A 21,925-nucleotide genomic window follows, 5' to 3' on the forward strand; every position below is an offset into this window, starting at 1 on the left:
AGCCAAAGACTATACAAACAACTAGCCAAAGACTATACAAACAACTAGCCAAAGACTATACCAAAACAACTAGCCAAAGACTATACAAACAACTAGCCAAAGACTATACAAACAACTAGCCAAAGACTATACAAACAACTAGCCAAAGACTATACAAACAACTAGCCAAAGACTATACAAACAACTAGCCAAAGACTATACAAACAACTAGCCAAAGGACTATACAAAACAACTAGCCAAAGACTATACAAACAACTAGCCAAAGACTATACAAACAACTAGCCAAAGACTATACAAACAACTAGCCAAAGCTATACAAACAACTAGCCAAAGACTATACAAACAACTAGCCAAAGACTATACAAACAACTAGCCAAAGACTATACAAACAACTAGCCAAAGACTATACAAACAACTAGCCAAAGACTATACAAACAACTAGCCAAAGACTATACAAACAACTAGCCAAAGACTATACAAACAACTAGCCAAAGACTATACAAACAACTAGCCAAAGACTATAAAACAACTAGCCAAAGACTATACAAACAACTAGCCAAAGACTATACAAACAACTAGCCAAAGACTATAGAAACAACTAGCCAAAGACTATACAAACAACTAGCCAAAGACTATAGAAACAACTAGCCAAAGACTATACAAACAACTAGCCAAAGACTATAGAAACAACTAGCCAAAGACTATACAAACAACTAGCCAAAGACTATAGAAACAACTAGCCAAAGACTATAGAAACAACTAGCCAAAGACTATACAAACAACTAGCCAAAGACTATAGAAACAACTAGCCAAAGACTATAGAAACAACTAGCCAAAGACTATACAAACAACTAGCCAAAGACTATAGAAACAACTAGCCAAAGACTATACAAACAACTAGCCAAAGACTATACAAACAACTAGCCAAAGACTATACAAACAACTAGCCAAAGACTATACAAAAACTAGCCAAAGACTATAGAAAAACTAGCCAAAGACTATACAAAAAACTAGCCAAAGACTATACAAACAACTAGCCAAAGATCATAGAAACAACTAGCCAAAGACTATAGAAACAACTAGCCAAAGACTATATAAAAACTAGCCAAAGACTATATAAACAACTAGCCAAAGACTATACAAACAACTAGCCAAAGACTATACAAACAACTAGCCAAAGATCATAGAAACAACTAGCCAAAGACTATACAAACAACTAGCCAAAGACTATACAAACAACTAGCCAAAGACTATACAAACAACTAGCCAAAGACTATACAAACAACTAGCCAAAGACTATACAAACAACTAGCCAAAGACTATACAAACAACTAGCCAAAGATTATAGAAACAACTACCCAAAAAGTTGCCAAAGACTATAGAAAAAACTAGCCAAAGACTATAAAGGAACTAGCCAAAAGCCATATTAAAAGTAGCCTACAAATAGCCCAATTTGTTCAGTGAAAAATCTTAATAAAGTGAAACAATAAGGGAATTAAATCAATGAAGTGTCTGGAATTTTCTGACATTAAAGGGGACGTTTTTATATTTTCCTGGTTGGGACAGATTTGTATAGAAATAAAAAATTACATTTAGGTGAGCGACAGTCTCTGGGGTATAAGAAGTCAATGTAAATATTAGGGGGCCCTTTCCCAGAATTCCCTGTGACTGATACAAAAACCAACATGTTATTGCTGCTGCTGATGTTGATGGATAGGGGGGTATCCAGCCACTTGTGTTTCTATACGTCACAAATAATGGTCTTACAATATTTCTCTATATATAGAATGAAAGTTGTAGCAGTTTCAGGTACATTTTGTTTAGTGGCCCCTGTGGCTCAGAGTCACCACAAGAATCAGACGTACATAGAATATAAAGATGAATAAACTCACACAAGGATATTAATGGGACTGGGGTGTGAGCAGGTAATGAATGAATAATGAGTGAAGTCTGGACCAATGAACAGACTAGAAGTTTCAGCTACACTAATGTGACTCCCCTGTCAGATTCCACAGTTGGTACATGCCAAAGCCTAGTAAAGAGCAGACTCAAACCTAACGTGGCCTTAATTTGCATTAATAACATTGGGCGGGTTTTAAAGGAGAAGGAAAGGCAAAACATAAGCAGCTTCTATACTAATTCTGGTGGACTTAGAATTTACTAAATGTCTTTAAAGTTGTCTCCCTGGAGTCAAGTAGAAGCAACATCGCTCAGACTGTAGTGTTGGACGTAATGCGCATGTCACACCTTCGAATGATGACGCGCATGCAAATTTAACTCTGAACACGTATGCGCAATACAGGGAAAGAGTTAATGGAAGTGTCCACTACTTTAGTAACATGGCGGCTTGTAAATGAGAACAGAATATGACGATGGATTTGAGGCTATTGGATTCGCCTACGTGAGCTACAACTATAGCAATTCACAAGATCTTCATGAGTGAGGGACATAAGTCATCAATTTTGCCTTTACTTCTCCTTTGAAAGGGGAAACCTGAAGCAACTTCCACAACTGGCCCAAATCTGTATGTTGGGGGGTTTGGACTTTTAAAACCCACCACTAAGTTTTATTTATTTTGAAAATATTTTATTCGATTTTCATGTTAAACAAGCGATAACAGTATAGCAACAAATATTTTGCAGATGAAGAAAGAAATGCTGAAATCGATACAATGACATAGTATTATTAAAGACTACATATGAATTGAAATGAAATAAAATTAACTAAACGAAACCAGTGGATGTGTATATATTGAAAGAAAGAAAGAAAGAAAGAAAGAGAAATGACCATTCGTCGACTGGAATGTCAGAAATTGCATCTTACAACTGGAGAAATCGTCCTATTTGTTCACCTGCGTTGGAGGTACAGGGCTTCAAGATAAGGAGACCAAATCAGTTTAAAAGAGTCTATGGAATTATTTGCTTTAGTTTTGGTTAATAAGGCTTCTTGCCAACTAAGTAGGTTCATAAAAGAAATAGCATCTGCCATCAAGGGGGGTTCACTTTGTAACCAAGAATTAAATAAAGCTTTCTTGGAAGCAGCTAGAAAAAAAAACTATCAATAATTTATTTTCATGGGAAATTAAATTTGAGTTAGGAATTGAAAAAAAACTCAACATCACCTTTATGTAAAAAGACAAAGCACGGAGATAATTGAATCCTTATCTTCAATATATAACTCAAAAACCTAAAGATTTCTCTCCAATATAGATTTATCTTTGGACAGGACCAATGGAAAAGTGACACATTAGTCTCGTCGCATTTAGGACAATATGAAATAGGGCTCTAAGAAGAATTTTTAGAAAACAATTTTCCATAGCCTAGGTGGGTAAGCTTAAAGTGTTGTATCCTCCAACTTTCTGCTAAAATTAATTTATTATAATCCCTAATAGATTTTACCAAATCTGAGGGAGTTATTTGACAATGCAAAAATTCAGACCATTTAGTAGAAGGTTTCGATAACGGGTGTGAATCTGTACTATAGACATTCCAAAATTTTTTAGAAAGAGATCTAATAGAGACCAGACCAGGGGATTCCAAAAACTCTTCCAAATCGTCGTCAAGCTTGTGTTCAGCTAAAACCAGGTTTTTATTATTTTTATTAAAAAAAAAAAAAAAAAACCCCTGTTTCAAAATTACATGCACTGTCATATTTACTTGAATTACTTAGACAGGGCTTTATACTTTTTGAAATTGGCCTCAGGTGTGTATCCACAACCCCCCCATATTGATGTGTTTGCCGGAAGCTTTGGCTCAGCTCATGTGGTTATTGCACCCTCATACCCACCCCTTTATATTTTTGGTGGTCCCCCTCACTTGTTGTGCCTTGGTTTGTGCAATCGCTCTCTCTTAAAAGCCATAAGTGCTGGCGACATGGGAGGATCTAGCCGTGAAAAAACCAACGTCCCATTAGACACTTCTCTATGTACACACACACTTATTATGTCTTTCATTTAGTTCTTCTTTACTCTTTCATTCTATGCTTTCTTACATACATACTCCCAAATACACATACACTTTCCCTTATCACTACCACACACACCTTCACATTTCACTTACACATGTATACACACTATTGTGCAACTGCACATATCACTCTACTTTGTTTTTAATTACAACACCTGACTTTACTTTTCTGACATGGGTGTTGGTTAAGGCAGTCTCTCCCTCTTAAAAGCCGCTCAGCAGTTGGCGGGGGAGGATTTAGCACAGAGTTTGAAACCAAAGCACAGGAGATGTTTACACAAAGAATTGTTACTACAGAGAGGTAATATACCTTTTTTACTATGACTAAAGATAAATAAGTTAGGGACCACCATGTGGGGTTTTACCTTGACGTGGTATGGTGGCTTATCAATATTATGATCATAACTTTGTAACAAAAAAACCCTGTTTCAAAATTACATGCACTGTCATATTTACTTGAATTACTTAGACAGGGCTTTATACTTTTTGAAATTGGCCTCAGGTGTGCATCCACAACCCCCCCATATTTACGTAGCAGGGAAAGACCGCATTGACACACTAAATAATAGTATCTATCAGAATCTTGAAGCTTGTATTGTTCTTTGAGTTTTGACCAGGGCTTTAAGGTTTTCTTAAGCGAATCAAATATATCTTTTACCAAAACCAGTGACTTTCTCTTAATTGAAAATATAAAAGTATCAGTATTTTGAAAATCTGAAGGTTTAAGTAAGAGTTTTGCTGGCATGTAAGGGGTTACTGTATAGCTATAACCACTAAGTTTTAAAACTAGCCCAATTCAGCCAGTAAACCGCCAACCTGGCAACCCATCACATGTGGTCAGACATCTTTATACGTCTCCACACGGAACTACATCTAGTGGCTCGTTACACAATAACCACACAATGAAGCAACCAGGTCAAATACAAATGTGAGGTTCATCAATCAGATCCAGGGCCCCATCAGGGGGTACAGTCATCTGGGCCCGGCAGTATAAAGGGGGTTTCTGGATTCGCCGGATTTACCGGGGTTTTTGTTTTTTCTCGTTTTTTTTAAAGGAATTATTTTATTTGTTTTATAAAAATAAACATTGACAAAACAATAAACCGTTCTGTTCCATACATGTGTCACTGGAATTATTTTACTCCTTACTTACAACTTGGTTTAATACCCCCCAGTGTTAACTTGCGAGGAGACACCCTATTCCGCATCCGGTCACATTTACCGTTTTTAGCGCTGATGTCTGTGTGGCCTTTTTACTTTGTGTGGAGTGGGCGGGATCTGGGGTGGAGCTGTGGTGGGCGGGGACCAGGGGCCCCGGAAAATGTTGATGTGCGGGGCCCCATCATTTCTGAAGGAAGCCCTGATCATATTTACATATTGTTAGTGGACTAAGTCCATCCTTATGTCAGGTATTGTGTCCATGTCTCATCACTTGTATAAATAAAACATAAATAAAAGGACAATTAAAAACAAAATCACCAAATGCAAATCATATTCCTGATTCCTTAAAACTGTGGGGTCCCATAGTCTTGAGACGACAAACCCACACGGTCTCTCTCCTTAACAATTCTCAGCTCTGTCCCCCCCACCCCTTCGACAACAATTTTTTTCTTTCCAACCTTTTTATTGGGTTTTCATAAACACAACAGATTATGATTTACATATTAAAGGGATTCTGTCATGGGAAAACATGTTTTTTTCAAAATGAATCAGTTAATAGTGCTGCTCCAGCAGAATTCTGCTCTGAAATCCATTTCTCAAAAGAGCAAACACATTTTTTTATATTCAATTTTGAAATCTTTCATGGGACTAGACATATTGTCAGTTTCCAAAGTGTCATGTGACTTGTGATAAACTTCAATCACTCTTTACTGCTGTACTGCAAGTTGGCCTGATATCACCCCCCCCCAGCAGCCTAACAACAGAACAATGGGAAGGTAACCAGATAACAGCTCCCTAACACAAGATAACAGCTGCCTGGTAGATCTAAGAACAACACTCAATAGTAAAATCCAGGTCCCACTGAGACACATTCAGTTACATTGAGAAGGAAAAACAGCAGTCTGCCAGAAAGCATTTCTCTCCTAAAGTGCAGGCACAAGTCACATGACCAGGGGTAGCTAAGAAACTGACAAAATGTCTAGCCCCATGTCAGATTTCAAAATTGAATATAAAAAAATCTGTTTGCTCTTTTGAGAAATGGATTTCAGTGCAGAATTCTGCTGGAGCAGCACTATTAACTGATGGGTTTTGGGAAAAAAACATGTTTTCCCATGACAGGATGCCTTTAAGTATGTCAAGATAAACATAGAAGAAGACTATACATTGCTGGACACTTTCATACACTGTCACTCACTTGGAACTAGGGATGCACCAAATCCAGGATTCGGTTCAGGATTCAGCCTTTTTCAGCAGGATTCGGATTCGGCCGAATCCTTGTGTCAGGCCGAACCGAATCCGAATCCTAATTTGCATATGTAAATTAGGGGCAGGTAGGGAAATCACGTGACTTTTCGTCACAAATGAAGAATTGTTTCCACTTTTTCCTTTCCTACCGCTAATTTGCATATGCAAATTAGGGTTCGGATTTGGTTCGGAATTCGGCCGAATCTTTCACGAAGGATTCGGGGATTCGGCCGAATCCCAAATAGTGGATTTGGTGCATCCCTACTTGGAACAAAACTTGTTTAACCCCATGGACTGCATCACGGTACTTGATTCTTGTGAGCAAGACATCATTGCGCTTCAAGCTCAGTTAAAGGAGGTCCAAGATAGGATTGAGGACGCGGATAACAGATCCAGACGAAACAATATTCGGATTAGAGGCCTACCAGAAAGTGTCTTGGATATTAAAGTTGCAACTCTTGAACTGCTACAGGCCCTAGTTCCAGATCTCCCAGTTAACAGACTTGAGATGGACAGAGTTCACAGGACCCCCCAAGGGGACATCATCCATTACCATCAAACGCAGGTGGCTATCCTTGCGGCTGCAAGGGCAAAGGGTAAACTAATCTACCAAACCCACCCTTATCAGCTCTATACACCAACCACCATGGGCCCAATTACTAATATCCTACAACAGCATAAAATATCATAACGTTGGTGGTTATTACTGTTCCGTCTGCTATTTTCTTATAACAATATACAACATTCGGTTATGTCCCCAGAGGAAGGACGGGACTTATTTGCTAAATTTGGATTTGCAGATGCTTCCTTAAAGGGATACTGTCATGGGAAAAAAGAATTTTCTCAAAATGAATCGGTTATTAGTGCTGCTCCAGCAGAATTCTGCACTGAAATCCATTTCTCAAAAGAGCAAACAGATTTTTTTATATTCAATTTTGAAATCTGACATGGGGCTAGACATATTGTCAATTTCCCAGCTGCCCCTGGTCATGTGACTTGTGCCTGCACTTTAGGAGAGAAATGCTTTCTGGCAGGCTGCTGTTTCTCCTTCTCAATGTAACTGAATGTGTCTCAGTGGGACCTGGATTTTACTATTGAGTGTTGTTCTTAGATCTACCAGGCAGCTGTTATCTTGTGTTAGGGAGCTGCTATCTGGTTACCTTCCCATTGTTCTGTTGTTAGTCTGCTGGGGGGGGAGGGAGGGAGGGAGGGGGTGATATCAGTCCAACTTGCAGTACAGCAGTAAAGAGTGATTGAAGTTTATCAGAGCACAAGTGTCAGGAGTCAAAGCGAGTCCGAAGGTAAGAGCCTCCCCCACGCTTCCCACTGAGTTGCGCCCTGAGGGTTGAGACAGGACGTTCCCAGATAAGGAATAGCAGGAGTGCTAGAGGAGCCCACAGAAATAACAGTTCGTAATAAGGGCTAGCACTTATCTGCAGGAGACGAAGCGAAGTCTGGAACAGGCCGGGTCATACACAGGAAGGATCAATAAGCAGGTACCAGTTGAGGGAAATCCAGAAGAGTAGTCAGAAAAGCCAAGGTCGAAGTCAGACGAGCAGTACAGGAATCCAGGGATAATCAGAAGAGTAGTCAGTAACAAGCCGTGGTCGAAATCAGAATAACATCAGTAATAAACGCTCAGTGTCAGTAAGACGATCACCTCGCACTGGGCCTAGGTCGGAGTGACCTTTTAACCCCAGGACGCATGTTGGCGTCAGAACGCGCGCCTGCGTCAGAACGCGCGCGCGCACGCGAATGCGCGCCCGCGTCAGAACGCGGGCGCGCATGTAAATGCGCGCCCGCGTCCAAGCACACACGCGCATCAGGACACGCGCTCGAACCTGCAACAAGCGCCGGAGTGGAAGCACAGGCCTGGGGAGATGTCGGCTCGGCTTGAGCCAGATCTTCTAGATCCCGACAACAAGTCACATGACTTGGGGCAGCTGTGAAATTGACAAAAATGTTTAGCCCCATGTCAGATTTCAAAATTGAATATAAAAAAATCTGTTTGCTCTTTTGAGAAATGGATTTCAGTGCAGAATTCTGCTGGAGCAGCACTATTAACTGATTCATTTTGACAATTTTTTTTTCCCATGACAGTATCCCTTTAAAGGATATCCTGAGTACCTCTAATTCTCCACGGAAACTATCTCCAACATGGGAAAAGGTTTTTTTAAAGAGACAGTACCTCGACTATCGAATGGTCAAATAGTCGAACGATTTTTAGTTCGAATCCTTCGATTCGTAGTCGTAGTCGAAGTAGCCCATTCGATGGTCGAAGTAGCCCAAAAAATACTTCGAAATTCGAAGTTTTTTTACTTCGAATCCTTCACTCTAATTTAGTGAATCGGCCCCTAAATGTTAGCTTGGCATGAAGACCTTTCCAGAGAATTATTGGGATTAAATGGTCTTCTAACAATGTTTCCTTACAGGAGACAAATTATAAAGTACTTTTCAGACGGTACTAAATTCGCTTCGCTGCTGATCCCAGTTGCTTCATGGGCTGTGTTGAAATAGGCACAATGTTCCACTCGTGATGTCCCAATGCCCAAAGACCCTGTTATAACCTTATTAGATAAAAAACCAGAGCAACTTACCAATGGCCAGTTCTGTTTATTTTCCTTTATAATGATGGCTGCTAAGAGGACCCTAGCTGGGGCCTGGAAACAAAAACAAATTCCAATAGACCCAGTAAAATCCAGAGTTGACTGGATTATGTCCATTCTGCTTGACACCCATCAGAAATTTCTATTCATTTGGAGCCCTTGGATTGAGTATAGATATGGGCCTGGGGCGCCTAACATTCTTTTTTTCATTGTCGTTTCTCTTTTTTTCCCAACTTAGAGTCAGTGTAGATGAAGTATTATTTTTTTTCCTTTTCAGTTTAATAATGGATATGTACCTTTAATACTTATGGAAATGCATTCTGTTAATTTATCAATCGTATAATTGGCTTATATTGTGAAAGCACCAGGTAGTACAGGCTATTGCTACTGTTTTCATAATATAAAGCATATTAATGTTGTCGTACGTATATCAGCGATGTTTTACCTAAATAATTGTCTGTACACAAATGCTTGAAAACAATAAAAATGTATTGAAGTAAAAAATATAAAATATAAAAACAGCAGTGCAGTGCGGTGCGGTACACCAAATAACCATGTTACGGTGATGGTGAAATAAAATGAAAGTAAATGGTGCAGTAACAGAACACAGTATTAAAGTGCATAGTATGTGGATTGTATAGTATTGTATTGTGCTGTCGTTATGTGTCACATAGATCAAGTAGGTGCAAGTGAAAAAAGGGAGAGGGGGTGGGAGATGTGGGTAAGGTGACATGAACCATATTATTTACATAAGTGACAGTGAGTGAAGATTGTATAAAAAATATAAAAATATATAAAAAAAAAAAAAAAAAAAAAGGAAAATGCATATAAGATATATCATGACTGGTATTATACGCCCAAGAAGTTGCATAAATGGTTTCATTCTTCTGACTTATGCCCGAGGGGATGTGGGGAGGTAGCAGATGAAATGCACATGTGGTGGTCATGCCCTACAGTCTACAGTTTATGGGAGGAAGTATTTAAAACAATAAATGAAACGTTGGCGACATCAATGCCACCTGACCCTTGGTTAGCTCTTTTATTGCGTAAACCCGAACAAGTGACATACAATGAACATAAATTGTGTGTCCAATTCTGCCTAACCACAAGAGGTTTGATAGCTAAGAGATGGAAGGGCCCCCCTCCAACGATGCAGGAAATCCGAAACAAACTGTGGTGGACTATTGAAATGGAGAAACTTACTGCCTTATTGAATAATAGGCTTAGTAAATTTGAGGACGTATGGAATATTTGGCTTTACAGAGAAGGAATGTTACAAAGACAATTATAATATCTCAACCACCGAAAGGTTTCACTCAACCCCACCCCCCACCTTTTTCCCCTATCTTTTTTCCCCTTTTATAAGGAAATGTTGCTAATTTGTTAACACATATATAGGTTTGTACACGTGCGGTAAAGTGATAGACGAAAATGTCTTTCAGTAAAGATTCTTATTGATTTGTGTATAAGCAGGACACAATGTTGCATTCTGTCAAATATTTGTGTTAACCTCAATAAAAAGAAAGTTGAAAAAAAAAATATATAAAAAAAATAGCAATGCAACACTGTATTGTGGTGATATAGAGTGTCACGTAGGTAAAATATGTGCAAGTGAGAAATAGAAGGGGCCTGAGGATACAAACTCCTTTTGAGTCTCTCAGTTCTGACCAGGATATGGCAAAAGCTTTTCCCTGATTTAAGTAGAGGATGTGATGAAATCCTTGAGAATCCTGAGGGCTTTGGTCCTGCATCTCTTGGTGGAAATGTTCAGCAAAGATAGAAGAGCTGACCAGCGTTCTGCCTCACGTATCACTCTCTGAAGGGCTTGGCGGTCCTGGACACAACTGTTTCCAAACCAGGATTGTAATGTTCTGTGCTAGGACACTTCCCACAGCACCAAAGTAGAAAGTCTTTAGGATCTTTGAAGAGACCCCAAACTTCCTGAGCTGTCAGAGTTGGTACAAATGCAGCTTTGCCCTTTTAATTTGAACTTGGATGTGTTTAGATCGTCATGTTCTCCTTATTTAAAACCGCTCACCCTCTCCACTAGGGTCCCACTGATGTTAAGGGGTTTGTAGTCTGCTGCTGTCTCCTACTAAAGTCCACCACCAGCTCCTTGGTCTTGATAACATTCAGCTGGAGGCACAGTGTCAGCTTATCCACTTCTCCCATGTAGACCATCTCATCGTTGTTCATGATGAAGCCCAACACTACCGTGTCATCAGCAAACTTCACAATAGTGTTTGAGTGATGTGTGGCCACACAGTGGTGGGTGTAGAGAGAGTACAGCAGGGGGCTAAGAACACACCCTTGTGGAGCTCCGGTATTAATAGTGATACTGTTAGAGACACAGTTACCAACTCTCGCTACCTGTGTTCTGTGAGAAAGTCCAACACCCAGAAACACAAACGACTGTTAAGTCCTAAATCCTTCAGTTTAGTGACAGTCTGCAGGGTGGTATTGTATTGAATGCTGAACTGTAATGAATAATCCGCACATAGTTCCCCTGTTTCTTATCCACGTGGCTGAGGGTGGGATGCAGCACGTGGGAAATAGCATTCTCTGTCGCTCTGTTGGGACAGGCAAACTGAAGTGGATCCATGAAACTGGGGATGAAGGAGAAGATGATGTGCTTAAGAAGCCTCTCAAACACCTTCATGACTAATGATGTCAATGCGACAGGTCGGTAGTCATTCAGTCATGAGGCCTTATTGCTTTTTGGAACAGGAACAATTGTGGATTTTTTTAAGTATGTTGGGACCACAGACTGAGCCAGAGACTCGTTAAAGATAACAGTCAGTTGATCAGCACAGCAGCGCAGAAGTCGCCCGGAGATGCCATCTGGACCTGCTGCTTTTCCCGCAAGTCATACTCTGTGATGCTGATGACACTTATGACATCACCTTCTTCTGTTGTCAGGCTATAGCTAGTGTTAGCCACGTGACTAGTCTCAAAACGTGTTGAGCTCATCAGCAAATGCAAGATCTGTGCTCAGTGTCGCAGAGGAGTTTCCTTTGTGGTCTGTGCCGCGTGCTCCGTGTGTCGCCTTGGTGGAAGTGCAACTCCTCTCGTTCACCATACGGGCATTTGGCGTCTTGTACACCACTCATGTGGCCTGTAGTGAGTCCAGAATTATCAGCAGCAGTTCGAGTGTTCACTGCCAACCGAATCGATCTGTCAACCCCCTGGTTTCTGATTCAGAAAAGATCGAATTTTCGCCGTAGGGACTACTTCATCAGCAAGCATGGTGGAGGCTTATAACATACTAATAAAGCTAACGACTACAAACTCGTTGACTGCGCATGCCCAGAACCTGTCCCAGTCCACGTCATTGAGCGCCTCCTGTAGCGCGGCTTCTGATTGAACTGACCAGCGTTTTACCTCCCTCACAACGGGAGCTTCACCAATGAAAGTTTGTTTATATTCCGGCATGAGGAAAATGGTGTCATGGTCAGATTTCCCAAACGTTGGATGTAAAACAGCTTTGTAGCCTTTCTTGTTTGTGGTATAGCAGTGATCCAAAGTGCTAGCTCCCCTGGTCAGACACGTAACATGTTCAGTTCAGGCATTGCTTTATTAATGTCCCCTACAACAACGAGTGCTGCTATACCTGTGTCCACGCTAGGTGGAATGTACAGCTCTGGCAATGATCCAGGTGCGAGGCATGAAGTATGGACGACACTTGATGATTTAATACTCCAAATGAGACAAAGAATAGCTGGAGAGAGTAAGAGCACTCCTTGCATCCCACCACTTGCTGTTCACCATGAAACAGACGCCTCCGCCTTTAGCTTTCTTAGTCTCCGCTGTTCCAGAGGAACTAAACACTGATGTTACACATTGTAACAACTACTCCACAGCTTACAGACAGCATGCAGGAACTACATAACCCACAATGCATTGCACTGGGATGTTCCTTATTGAAATCACGTGTGCAGGGAATTGTGGGGTTTGGATGATACAAAGTAACAGTAGTCAGACAGATCAGCAAAGTAGTCAGACAGATCAGCAGGAGAGCAGGGGGCTGGGCTTAGGGAACGGTTCCAAGCCATTAATAATCATGAAAAGTCTGCAGATTTTTTAATTGATGTATATTGCAAAGTTGCTTGAAATTATGTTTACTTTTCAAAAAAGCTTAAGTTATATTTTTGTGGAGTTCCCCTTTACTAAACTCCTGCGGTACTCCACTAACAACACAGGCACAAACTGAAAATACTCCATTTCCAGATGTATTAATGGTCAGGGTTTAGTTGATGACAAATTGAGAGACTGAGGGTAACAAGTAGGAGCCCATTATAGTGGGCAGTACCATGTGGCAGAGGTGAGAGGTGAGAGTATTTCTGAGAGAAGGGAAATGGGCAGAGACTGAGACCTGAATCTCTGTGTGACACTGGTGTGAGTGAGTGGGACACACAAGAGGTGCAAAGCTGCGGCTCACATATTTGGCTTCCAAAGGGGAAAAGATGCAAATTTATGTCCTCCTGCTTCTCCTCTGTGTAACCCTCTTCTCAGGTATGTGATGGGGGGTGTTTGCTGGGAGTTTACACTATCATTTAATGGCGGAGGTTGCTGGGAGTTTACACGATCATTTAATGGTGGAGGTTGCTGGGAATTTACACTATCATTTTATGACAGAGGTTGCTGGGAGTTTATACTATCATTTTATGATAGAGGTTGCTGGGAGTCACTGTGCCAATTTGTGCCGGAGGGTTACACTTTCATTTTATGGTGGAGGTTGCTGGGAGTTTACACTTTCATTTTATGGTGGAGGTTGCTGGGAGTTTACACTATCATTTTGTGGTGGAGGTTGCTGGGAGTTTACACTATCATTTTGTGGTGGAGGTTGCTGGGAGTTTACACTATCATTTTGTGGTGGAGGTTGCTGGGAGTTTACACTATCATTTTATGGTCGAGGTTGCTGGGAGTTTACACTATCATTTTGTGGTGGAGGTTGCTGGGAGTTTACACTATCATTTTATGGTAGAGGTTGCTGGGAGTTTACACTATCATTTTGTGGTGGAGGTTGCTGGGAGTTTACACTATCATTTTATGGTAGAGGTTGCTGGGAGTTTACACTATCATTTTGTGGTGGAGGTTGCTGGGAGTTTACCCTATCATTTTATGGTCGAGGTTGCTGGGAGTTTACACTATCATTTTATGGCGGAGGTTGCTGGGAGTTTACCCTATCATTTTATGGTCGAGGTTGCTGGGAGTTTACACTATCATTTTATGGTCGAGGTTGCTGGGAGTTTACACTATCATTTTGTGGTGGAGGTTGCTGGGAGTTTACACTATCATTTTATGGTTGAGGTTGCTGGGAGTTTACACTATCATTTTGTGGTGGAGGTTGCTGGGAGTTTCAACTATCATTTTATGGTGCAGGTTGTTGGGAGTTTACACTATCATTTTATGGCGGAGGTTGCTGGGAGTTTACACTATCATTTTATGGTGGAGGTTGCTGGGAGTTTACACTATCATTTTATGGTGCAGGTTGTTGGGAGTTTACCCTATCATTTTATGGTAGAGGTATCGGGGAGTTTACACTATCATTTTATGGCGGAGGTTGCTGGGAGTTTACCCTATCATTTTATGGTAGAGGTTGTGGGGAGTTTACACTATCATTTTGTGGTGGAGGTTGCTGGGAGTTTACACTATCATTTTATGGTAGAGGTTGCGGGGAGTTTATCATTTTATGGTCGAGGTTGCTGGGAGTTTACACTATCATTTTGTGGTGGAGGTTGCTGGGAGTTTACACTATCATTTTGTGGTGGAGGTTGCTGGGAGTTTCAACTATCATTTTATGGTGCAGGTTGTTGGGAGTTTACCCTATCATTTTATGGTAGAGGTATCGGGGAGTTTACACTATCATTTTATGGCGGAGGTTGCTGGGAGTTTACACTATCATTTTGTGGTGGAGGTTGCTGGGAGTTTACACTATCATTTTATGGTGGAGGTTGCTGGGAGTTTACACTATCATTTTATGGTCGAGGTTGCGGGGAGTTTACACTATCATTTTATGGTCGAGGTTGCTGGGAGTTTACACTATCATTTTATGGTCGAGGTTGCGGTTAGTTTACACTATCATTTTATGGTGGAGGTTGCTGGGAGTTTACACTATCATTTTATGACGGAGGTTACTGGGAGTCACTGTGCCAATTTGTGCCGGAGGGTTACACTTTCATTTTATGGTGGAGGTTGCTGGGAGTCACAGTGCTGTCCTATGGTGAGGGTGAGGGTTGCTGGGAGTCATTCTATACTGGAGGTGTCACTATTCACGTGAGCTAAAGAAAATGCAGAGTCCGCAGTGACTTCCTGTAGCACCTGCTTCTATAGACACTTCCTGTTTGTGGTTCTTTATTACAGGCTGTGGCTTTTATTTACTCCTCCGTCTCTCAGCCTTTTAGCAACGACCCCCCCACACTGGGGCCGGAGGGACTCGTCTTCTGTACCCCAAAATAAAGTGACAGTAACACAGGAAATACATATTGGTTTCCTCATTAGCAGCTTTTTACTTCATTGGTTTGTGTCCTCCTGTTACCTCTGTGCCACAACCCCAACCTCACATTTACTATAGAACATTGTCTCTTACACTGTACCCCCTGCTGTAACTGATAAGGATATTAGAAGTCACTGAGGGGTTGTTCTGTGACCATATAAAGGCACAAGGCTGCAGGCTGAGTTATACAGGGAACTCTGAGTATCACTCATGTATTATAAGGGATAATGTACCCCCTACTGTAAATGATAAGGATATTAGAAGTCACTGAGGGGTTGTTCTGTGACCATATAAAGACACAAGGCTGCAGGCTGAGTTATACAGGGAACTCTGAGTATCACTCATGTATTATAAGGGATAATGTACCCCCTACTGTAAATGATAAGGATATTAGAAGTCACTGAGGGGTTGTTCTGTGACCATATAAAGGCACAAGGCTGCAGGCTGAGTTATACAGGGAACTCTGAGTATCACTCATGTATTATAAGGATAATGTACCCCCTACTGTAAATGATAAGGATATTAGAAGTCACTGAGGGGTTGTTCTGTGACCATATAAAGGCACAAGGCTGCAGGCTGAGTTATACAGGGAACTCTGAGTATCACTCATGTATTATAAGGGATAATGTACCCCCTACTGTAAATGATAAGGATATTAGAAGTCACTGAGGGGTTGTGACCATATAAAGGCACAAGGCTGCAGGCTGAGTTATACAGGGAACTCTGAGTATCACTCATGTATTATAAGGGATAATGTACCCCTACTGTAAATGATAAGGATATTAGAAGTCACTGAGGGGTTGTTCTGTGACCATATAAAGGCACAAGGCTGCAGGCTGAGTTATACAGGGAACTCTGAGTATCACTCATGTATTATAAGGGATAATGTACCCCCTACTGTAAATGATAAGGATATTAGAAGTCACTGAGGGGTTGTTCTGTGACCATATAAAGGCACAAGGCTGCAGGCTGAGTTATACAGGGAACTCTGAGTATCACTCATGTATTATAAGGGATAATGTACCCCCTACTGTAAATGATAAGGATATTAGAAGTCACTGAGGGGTTGTTCTGTGACCATATAAAGACACAAGGCTGCAGGCTGAGTTATACAGGGAACTCTGAGTATCACTCATGTATTATTAGGGATAATGTACCCCCTACTGTAAATGATAAGGATGGCCCCATTAGTAATATATGTAGAACACAGAGGGGGCTTATTTATAAACTTTAAATAGATTGATTCGCAAAGTGAATATATTTACCATAGTTATATATATATATAAAGATGAATAATTGTGATGCAAACAGAATTCAGAATTTTTTTTCACAATGCGAATGTCTATAAAAGTTTTTTAAATATGTCAAAAATCACAAATCACAAATATTTAAGCGCACAGTCTGCGACTCAATTACTCCATAACTTTGGTGGCGGTGAAAATATTCCTAAAACAGTTTCCCAAAGTGGGAATTTAAGTCACTGTCAATGATATTTTCGCGCACAACAACTTTGCACTTTTAAAATTTATTCACAATGTGAATTTGCAAAAACGGGAAAGACGGGCAGAGCAATATATTAGCGTTCAGAAAGAAACATGAGCAAAACAACTAATTGCAGAACTTTATAAATGACCCCCATTATTATTACTCAGCTGCTAAAGCGACATATTCACGTTTCTATTGCAGGGGAGGAGGAGCTGACGCTACTACAGGTCCCCCCATTAATATCAGTGCAGGAGGGCCACAGGGCAGACATGAGCTGTACCCTCAATGGGATCATGGACTCGTGGATCTGGGAGTGGTTCTGGTACATCAATGGAACCCGAATAAGAGGGAATAAACCGGGGGGCCCTCAAATTACCTACAGCCTAAACCAAATGTCCACCACCCTCAGCATCCGGCTAGTGGCGGCCAAACAGGGAGGAATGTATCACTGCACCATGAGGGTGTCGCACCCGTACCCCAATATGGAATATACAGGTAACGGGACCCTCCTGCTAATTACAGGTGAGATGTGATACTGGGGGTCTTACACTGGGGCAGAAATCTAATTATGTGCAGAGCTGTTACCCCAATGTTTTCTATATATCTGTAACCTTGTTATGAGCTAAGGGGGCCCAGTCTGAAGGTCAGTTAGGGGGAGATTTGGGGTGAGTGCTTATTTGTACCCTGGGTACCCCTGGAACTATAGCAGGGTGACACCCCAATGTTTCTATATATCTGTAACCTTGTTATGAGCTAAGGGGGCCCAGTCTGAAGGTCAGTTAGGGGGAGATTTGGGGTGAGTGCTTATTTGTACCCTGGGTACCCCTGGAACTATAGCAGGGTGACACCCCAATGTTTCTATATATCTGTAACCTTGTTATGAGCTAAGGGGGCCCAGTCTGAAGGTCAGTTAGGGGGAGATTTGGGGTGAGTGCTTATTTGTACCCTGGGTACCCCTGGAACTATAGCAGGGTGACACCCCAATGTTTCTATATATCTGTAACCTTGTTATGAGCTAAGGGGGCCCAGTCTGAAGGTCAGTTAGGGGGAGATTTGGGGTGAGTGTTTATTTGTACCCTGGGTACCCCTGGAACTATAGCAGGGTGACACCCCAATGTTTTTATATATCTGTAACCTTGTTATGAGCTAAGGGGGCCCAGTCTGAAGGTCAGTAAGGGGGAGATTTGGGGTGAGTGCTTATTTGTACCCTGGGTACCCCTGGAACTATAGCAGGGTGACACCCCAATGTTTCTATATATCTGTAACCTTGTTATGAGCTAAGGGGGCCCAGTCTGAAGGCCAGTTAAGGGGAGATTTGGGGTGAGTCCTCATTTGTACCCTGGGTACCCCTGGAACTATAGCAGGGTGACACCCCGATGTTTCTATATATCTGTGACCTTGATATGAGCTTAGGGGACCCAGTCTGAAGGCTAGTTAGGGGGAGATTTGGGGTGAGTGCTTATTTGTACCCTGGGTACCCCTGGAACTATAGCAGGGTGACACCCCAATGTTTCTATATATCTGTAACCTTGTTATGAGCTAAAGGGGCCCAGTCTGAAGGTCAGTTAGGGGGAGATTTGGGGTGAGTGTTTATTTGTGCCCTGGGTACCCCTGGAACTATAGCAGGGTGACACCCCAATGTTTCTATATATCTGTAACCTTGTTATGAGCTAAGGGGGCCAGTCTGAAGGCCAGTTAGGGGGAGATTTGGGGTGAGTGCTTATTTGTACCCTGGGTACCCCTGGAACTATAGCAGGGTGACTGTTACCCCAATGTTTCTATATATCTGTAACCTTGTTATGAGCTAAGGGGGCCCAGTCTGAAGGTCAGTTAGGGTGAGATTTGGGGTGAGTGTTTATTTGTGCCCTGGGTACCCCTGGAACTATAGCAGGGTGACACCCCAATGTTTTTATATATCTGTAACCTTGTTATGAGCTAAGGGGGCCCAGTCTGAAGGTCAGTTAGGGGGAGATTTGGGGTGAGTGATTATTTGTGCCCTGGGTACCCCTGGAACTATAGCAGGGTGACTGTTACCCCAATGTTTCTATATATCTGTAACCTTGTTATGAGCTAAGGGGCCCAGTCTGAAGGTCAGTTAGGGGGAGATTTGGGGTGAGTGTTTATTTGTACCCTGGGTACCCCTGGAACTATAGCAGGGTGACTGTTACCCCAATGTTTCTATATATCTGTAACCTTGTTATGAGCTAAGGGGGCCCAGCCTGAAGGACAGTTAGGGGGAGATTTGGGGTGAGTGCTTATTTGTACCCTGGGTACCCCTGGAACTATAGCAGGGTGACACCCCAATGTTTTTATATATCTGTAACCTTGTTATGAGCTAAGGGGGCCCAGCCTGAAGGTCAGTTAGGGGGAGATTTGGGGTGAGTGTTTATTTGTACCCTGGGTACCCCTGGAACTATAGCAGGGTGACACCCCAATGTTTCTATATATCTGTAACCTTGTTATGAGCTAAGGGGGCCCAGTCTGAAGGTCAGTTAGGGGGAGATTTGGGGTGAGTGCTTATTTGTGCCCTGGGTACCCCTGGAACTATTACCCATTAATAACACTAATTAACCCCCATTAGGACCAGCAGTGGTTGTACTTGTACAAGAACCCCTTAATCTGCAACTTCAAAAGGACCAGAGTGCTGTCGCCACCTGCAGGATGGAGGGGGTACAGAAATCCTGGATCTGGAATTATGAGTGGACCTGGAATGGCTCCTCCCTGGACAGTAACCAACGAATGTCCATCTCTCAGAGCCATGACCTGCATTCCAGGCTGACAATCCTGTCTGTAACCCCCAGGGATAGAGGCTTATACCTCTGCTCTGCAAGGGTTTTGCACCCCAGGCCTGGGTACTATTTGGGGAATGGAACATGGCTCTCTGTCACAGGTAAGGTCGCCGACCCTAGCAACCAGCTGCCAGTTTAAATCCCAGAAATGAAGCTTGAGAACCCCAATTGCACTAAATTAGCATCACCTGCTTCACTGCAAAGATAAATCATATGTGAGTTAGGGTTAAACAGAATCCAGGATTTGGTTGGTATTTGGCCTATTTCAGCAGAATTAAATCGTTGGATTTTTTTTACAAAATAAGTAAGTAAAAAAATGTTTAGCTCTCTTTTTCCCTCCCGCCTTCATTTGCATATGCAAATTAGGGTAGGAGAAAGGAAGTAGAGACAGTCACACGAGTACCAGGAAATACACTCCCCCGTGCAAAGGAAGTAGAGACAGTCACATAAGTACCAGGAAATACACTCCCCCGTGCAAAGGAAGTAGAGACAGTCACATAAGTACCAGGAAATACACTCCCCCGTGCAAAGGAAGTAGAGACAGTCACATAAGTACCAGGAAATACACTCCCCCGTGCAAAGGAAGTAGAGACAGTCACACGAGTACCAGGAAATACACTCCCCCGTGCAAAGGAAGTAGAGACAGTCACACGAGTACCAGGAAATACACTCCCCCGTGCAAAGGAAGTAGAGACAGTCACACGAGTACCAGGAAATACACTCCCCCGTGCAAAGGAAGTAGAGACAGTCACATGAGTACCAGGAAATACACTCCCCTATGCAAAGGAAGTAGAGACAGTCACACGAGTACCAGGAAATACACTCCCCCGTGCAAAGGAAGTAGAGACAGTCACACGAGTACCAGGAAATACACTCCCCCGTGCAAAGGAAGTAGAGACAGTCACACGAGTACCAGGAAATACACTCCCCCGTGCAAAGGAAGTAGAGACAGTCACATGAGTACCAGGAAATACACTCCCCTATGCAAAGGAAGTAGAGACAGTCACACGAGTACCAGGAAATACACTCCCCCGTGCAAAGGAAGTAGAGACAGTCACATGAGTACCAGGAAATACACTCCCCTATGCAAAGGAAGTAGAGACAGTCACACGAGTACCAGGAAATACACTCCCCCGTGCAAAGGAAGTAGAGACAGTCACATGAGTACCAGGAAATACACTCAATTCCCATTTTACTGTTGGATACTCTCATGTCCCTACAAATACCCATTCCCAGTAACCAATCACATGTTCTTAAGAGCTGCAGAACTAACAGAATTTGCCATTATCAATCCCAAGCTCGTCCTGTGATGACTGTGAGAAGGGAAGAGGTGGCTGCTGGGAGGGAGAAGCTGACCTGTAAGGCCAATGCATTTTACCCGTTGGAGCTGAACATCAGCTGGAGCTTCTCTCAGACTGGGATCCGAGTGGAGCAGAACCAGACAGAGAATGAGGATGGAACTTACACCAAGACTTCAGCTGTAGAAGTATCGGAGGAAATATGGGAAGAGGAGAGGGGCGGGGTTTGGTGCCAGATGCAGCACATGACACTGGTGGAGTCTCTCACTGATGTGCTGCACCCACCAAGCTCAGGTAACATATCAGGTAAGTCATGAGACTTCCAGCCGGCACAACTTTCCCTGTCCCTTCCCACTGGGGGCGCCAGAGAGTAGCAGAAAGAAAATAAATCTCTTGGAATGAGCTGCAAGAGTTACTCTCTGTATTTATCCTCTGATCTTCTTTAACTTTAAATACAATAGTTGATGCCGTTTGTCTTTCCCTATAGTGACGTGCGTTCCTTTGTACCAGTATCTCTTTCCAGTTCGGGTGTTGGTGACAGTGATTCCACCCTTGTATCTGCTGCTCTACAGATTCTGCTACAACTTCACGTTCAAATGAGATGAGCTCTGCCCAGGCCAACATATTGGGACACGGCTCAGCGCTGACGGGCATTGAATGGCTGCCCCCATGGCTACACAGCAGCTTGTTTATATAAACTATAGTAGTACTTATCTGTTATCTACTGTGTATCCTGTGCTTGAATGGCTGCCCCCATGGCTACACAGCAGCTTGTTTATATAAACTATAGTAGTACTTATCTGTTATCTACTGTGTATCCTGTGCTTGAATGGCTGCCCCCATGGTTACACAGCAGCTTGTTTATATAAACTATAGTAGT

The 21,925-nt window shown here is 42.2% G+C and overlaps 1 protein-coding gene across 1 annotated transcript; it reads left to right on the forward strand.

Annotated features, from left to right (window-relative positions):
* Positions 1–4,214: 4,214 nt before the first annotated feature.
* LOC108707652 (tyrosine-protein phosphatase non-receptor type substrate 1) lies at positions 4,215–21,782 on the forward strand. Its single transcript, XM_041581377.1, has 5 exons — positions 4,215–4,266; positions 17,160–17,480; positions 19,540–19,848; positions 21,046–21,351; positions 21,533–21,782. Exons 2-5 carry the CDS (start codon positions 17,228–17,230, stop codon positions 21,643–21,645), a joined length of 981 nt encoding a protein of 326 aa, XP_041437311.1. The 5' UTR covers positions 4,215–4,266; positions 17,160–17,227; the 3' UTR covers positions 21,646–21,782.
* The last annotated feature ends 143 nt before the right edge of the window (positions 21,783–21,925 follow it).

The sequence above is a fragment of the Xenopus laevis genome, chromosome 2L (assembly GCF_017654675.1).
Source record: "Xenopus laevis strain J_2021 chromosome 2L, Xenopus_laevis_v10.1, whole genome shotgun sequence".
Taxonomy (NCBI): domain Eukaryota; kingdom Metazoa; phylum Chordata; class Amphibia; order Anura; family Pipidae; genus Xenopus; species Xenopus laevis.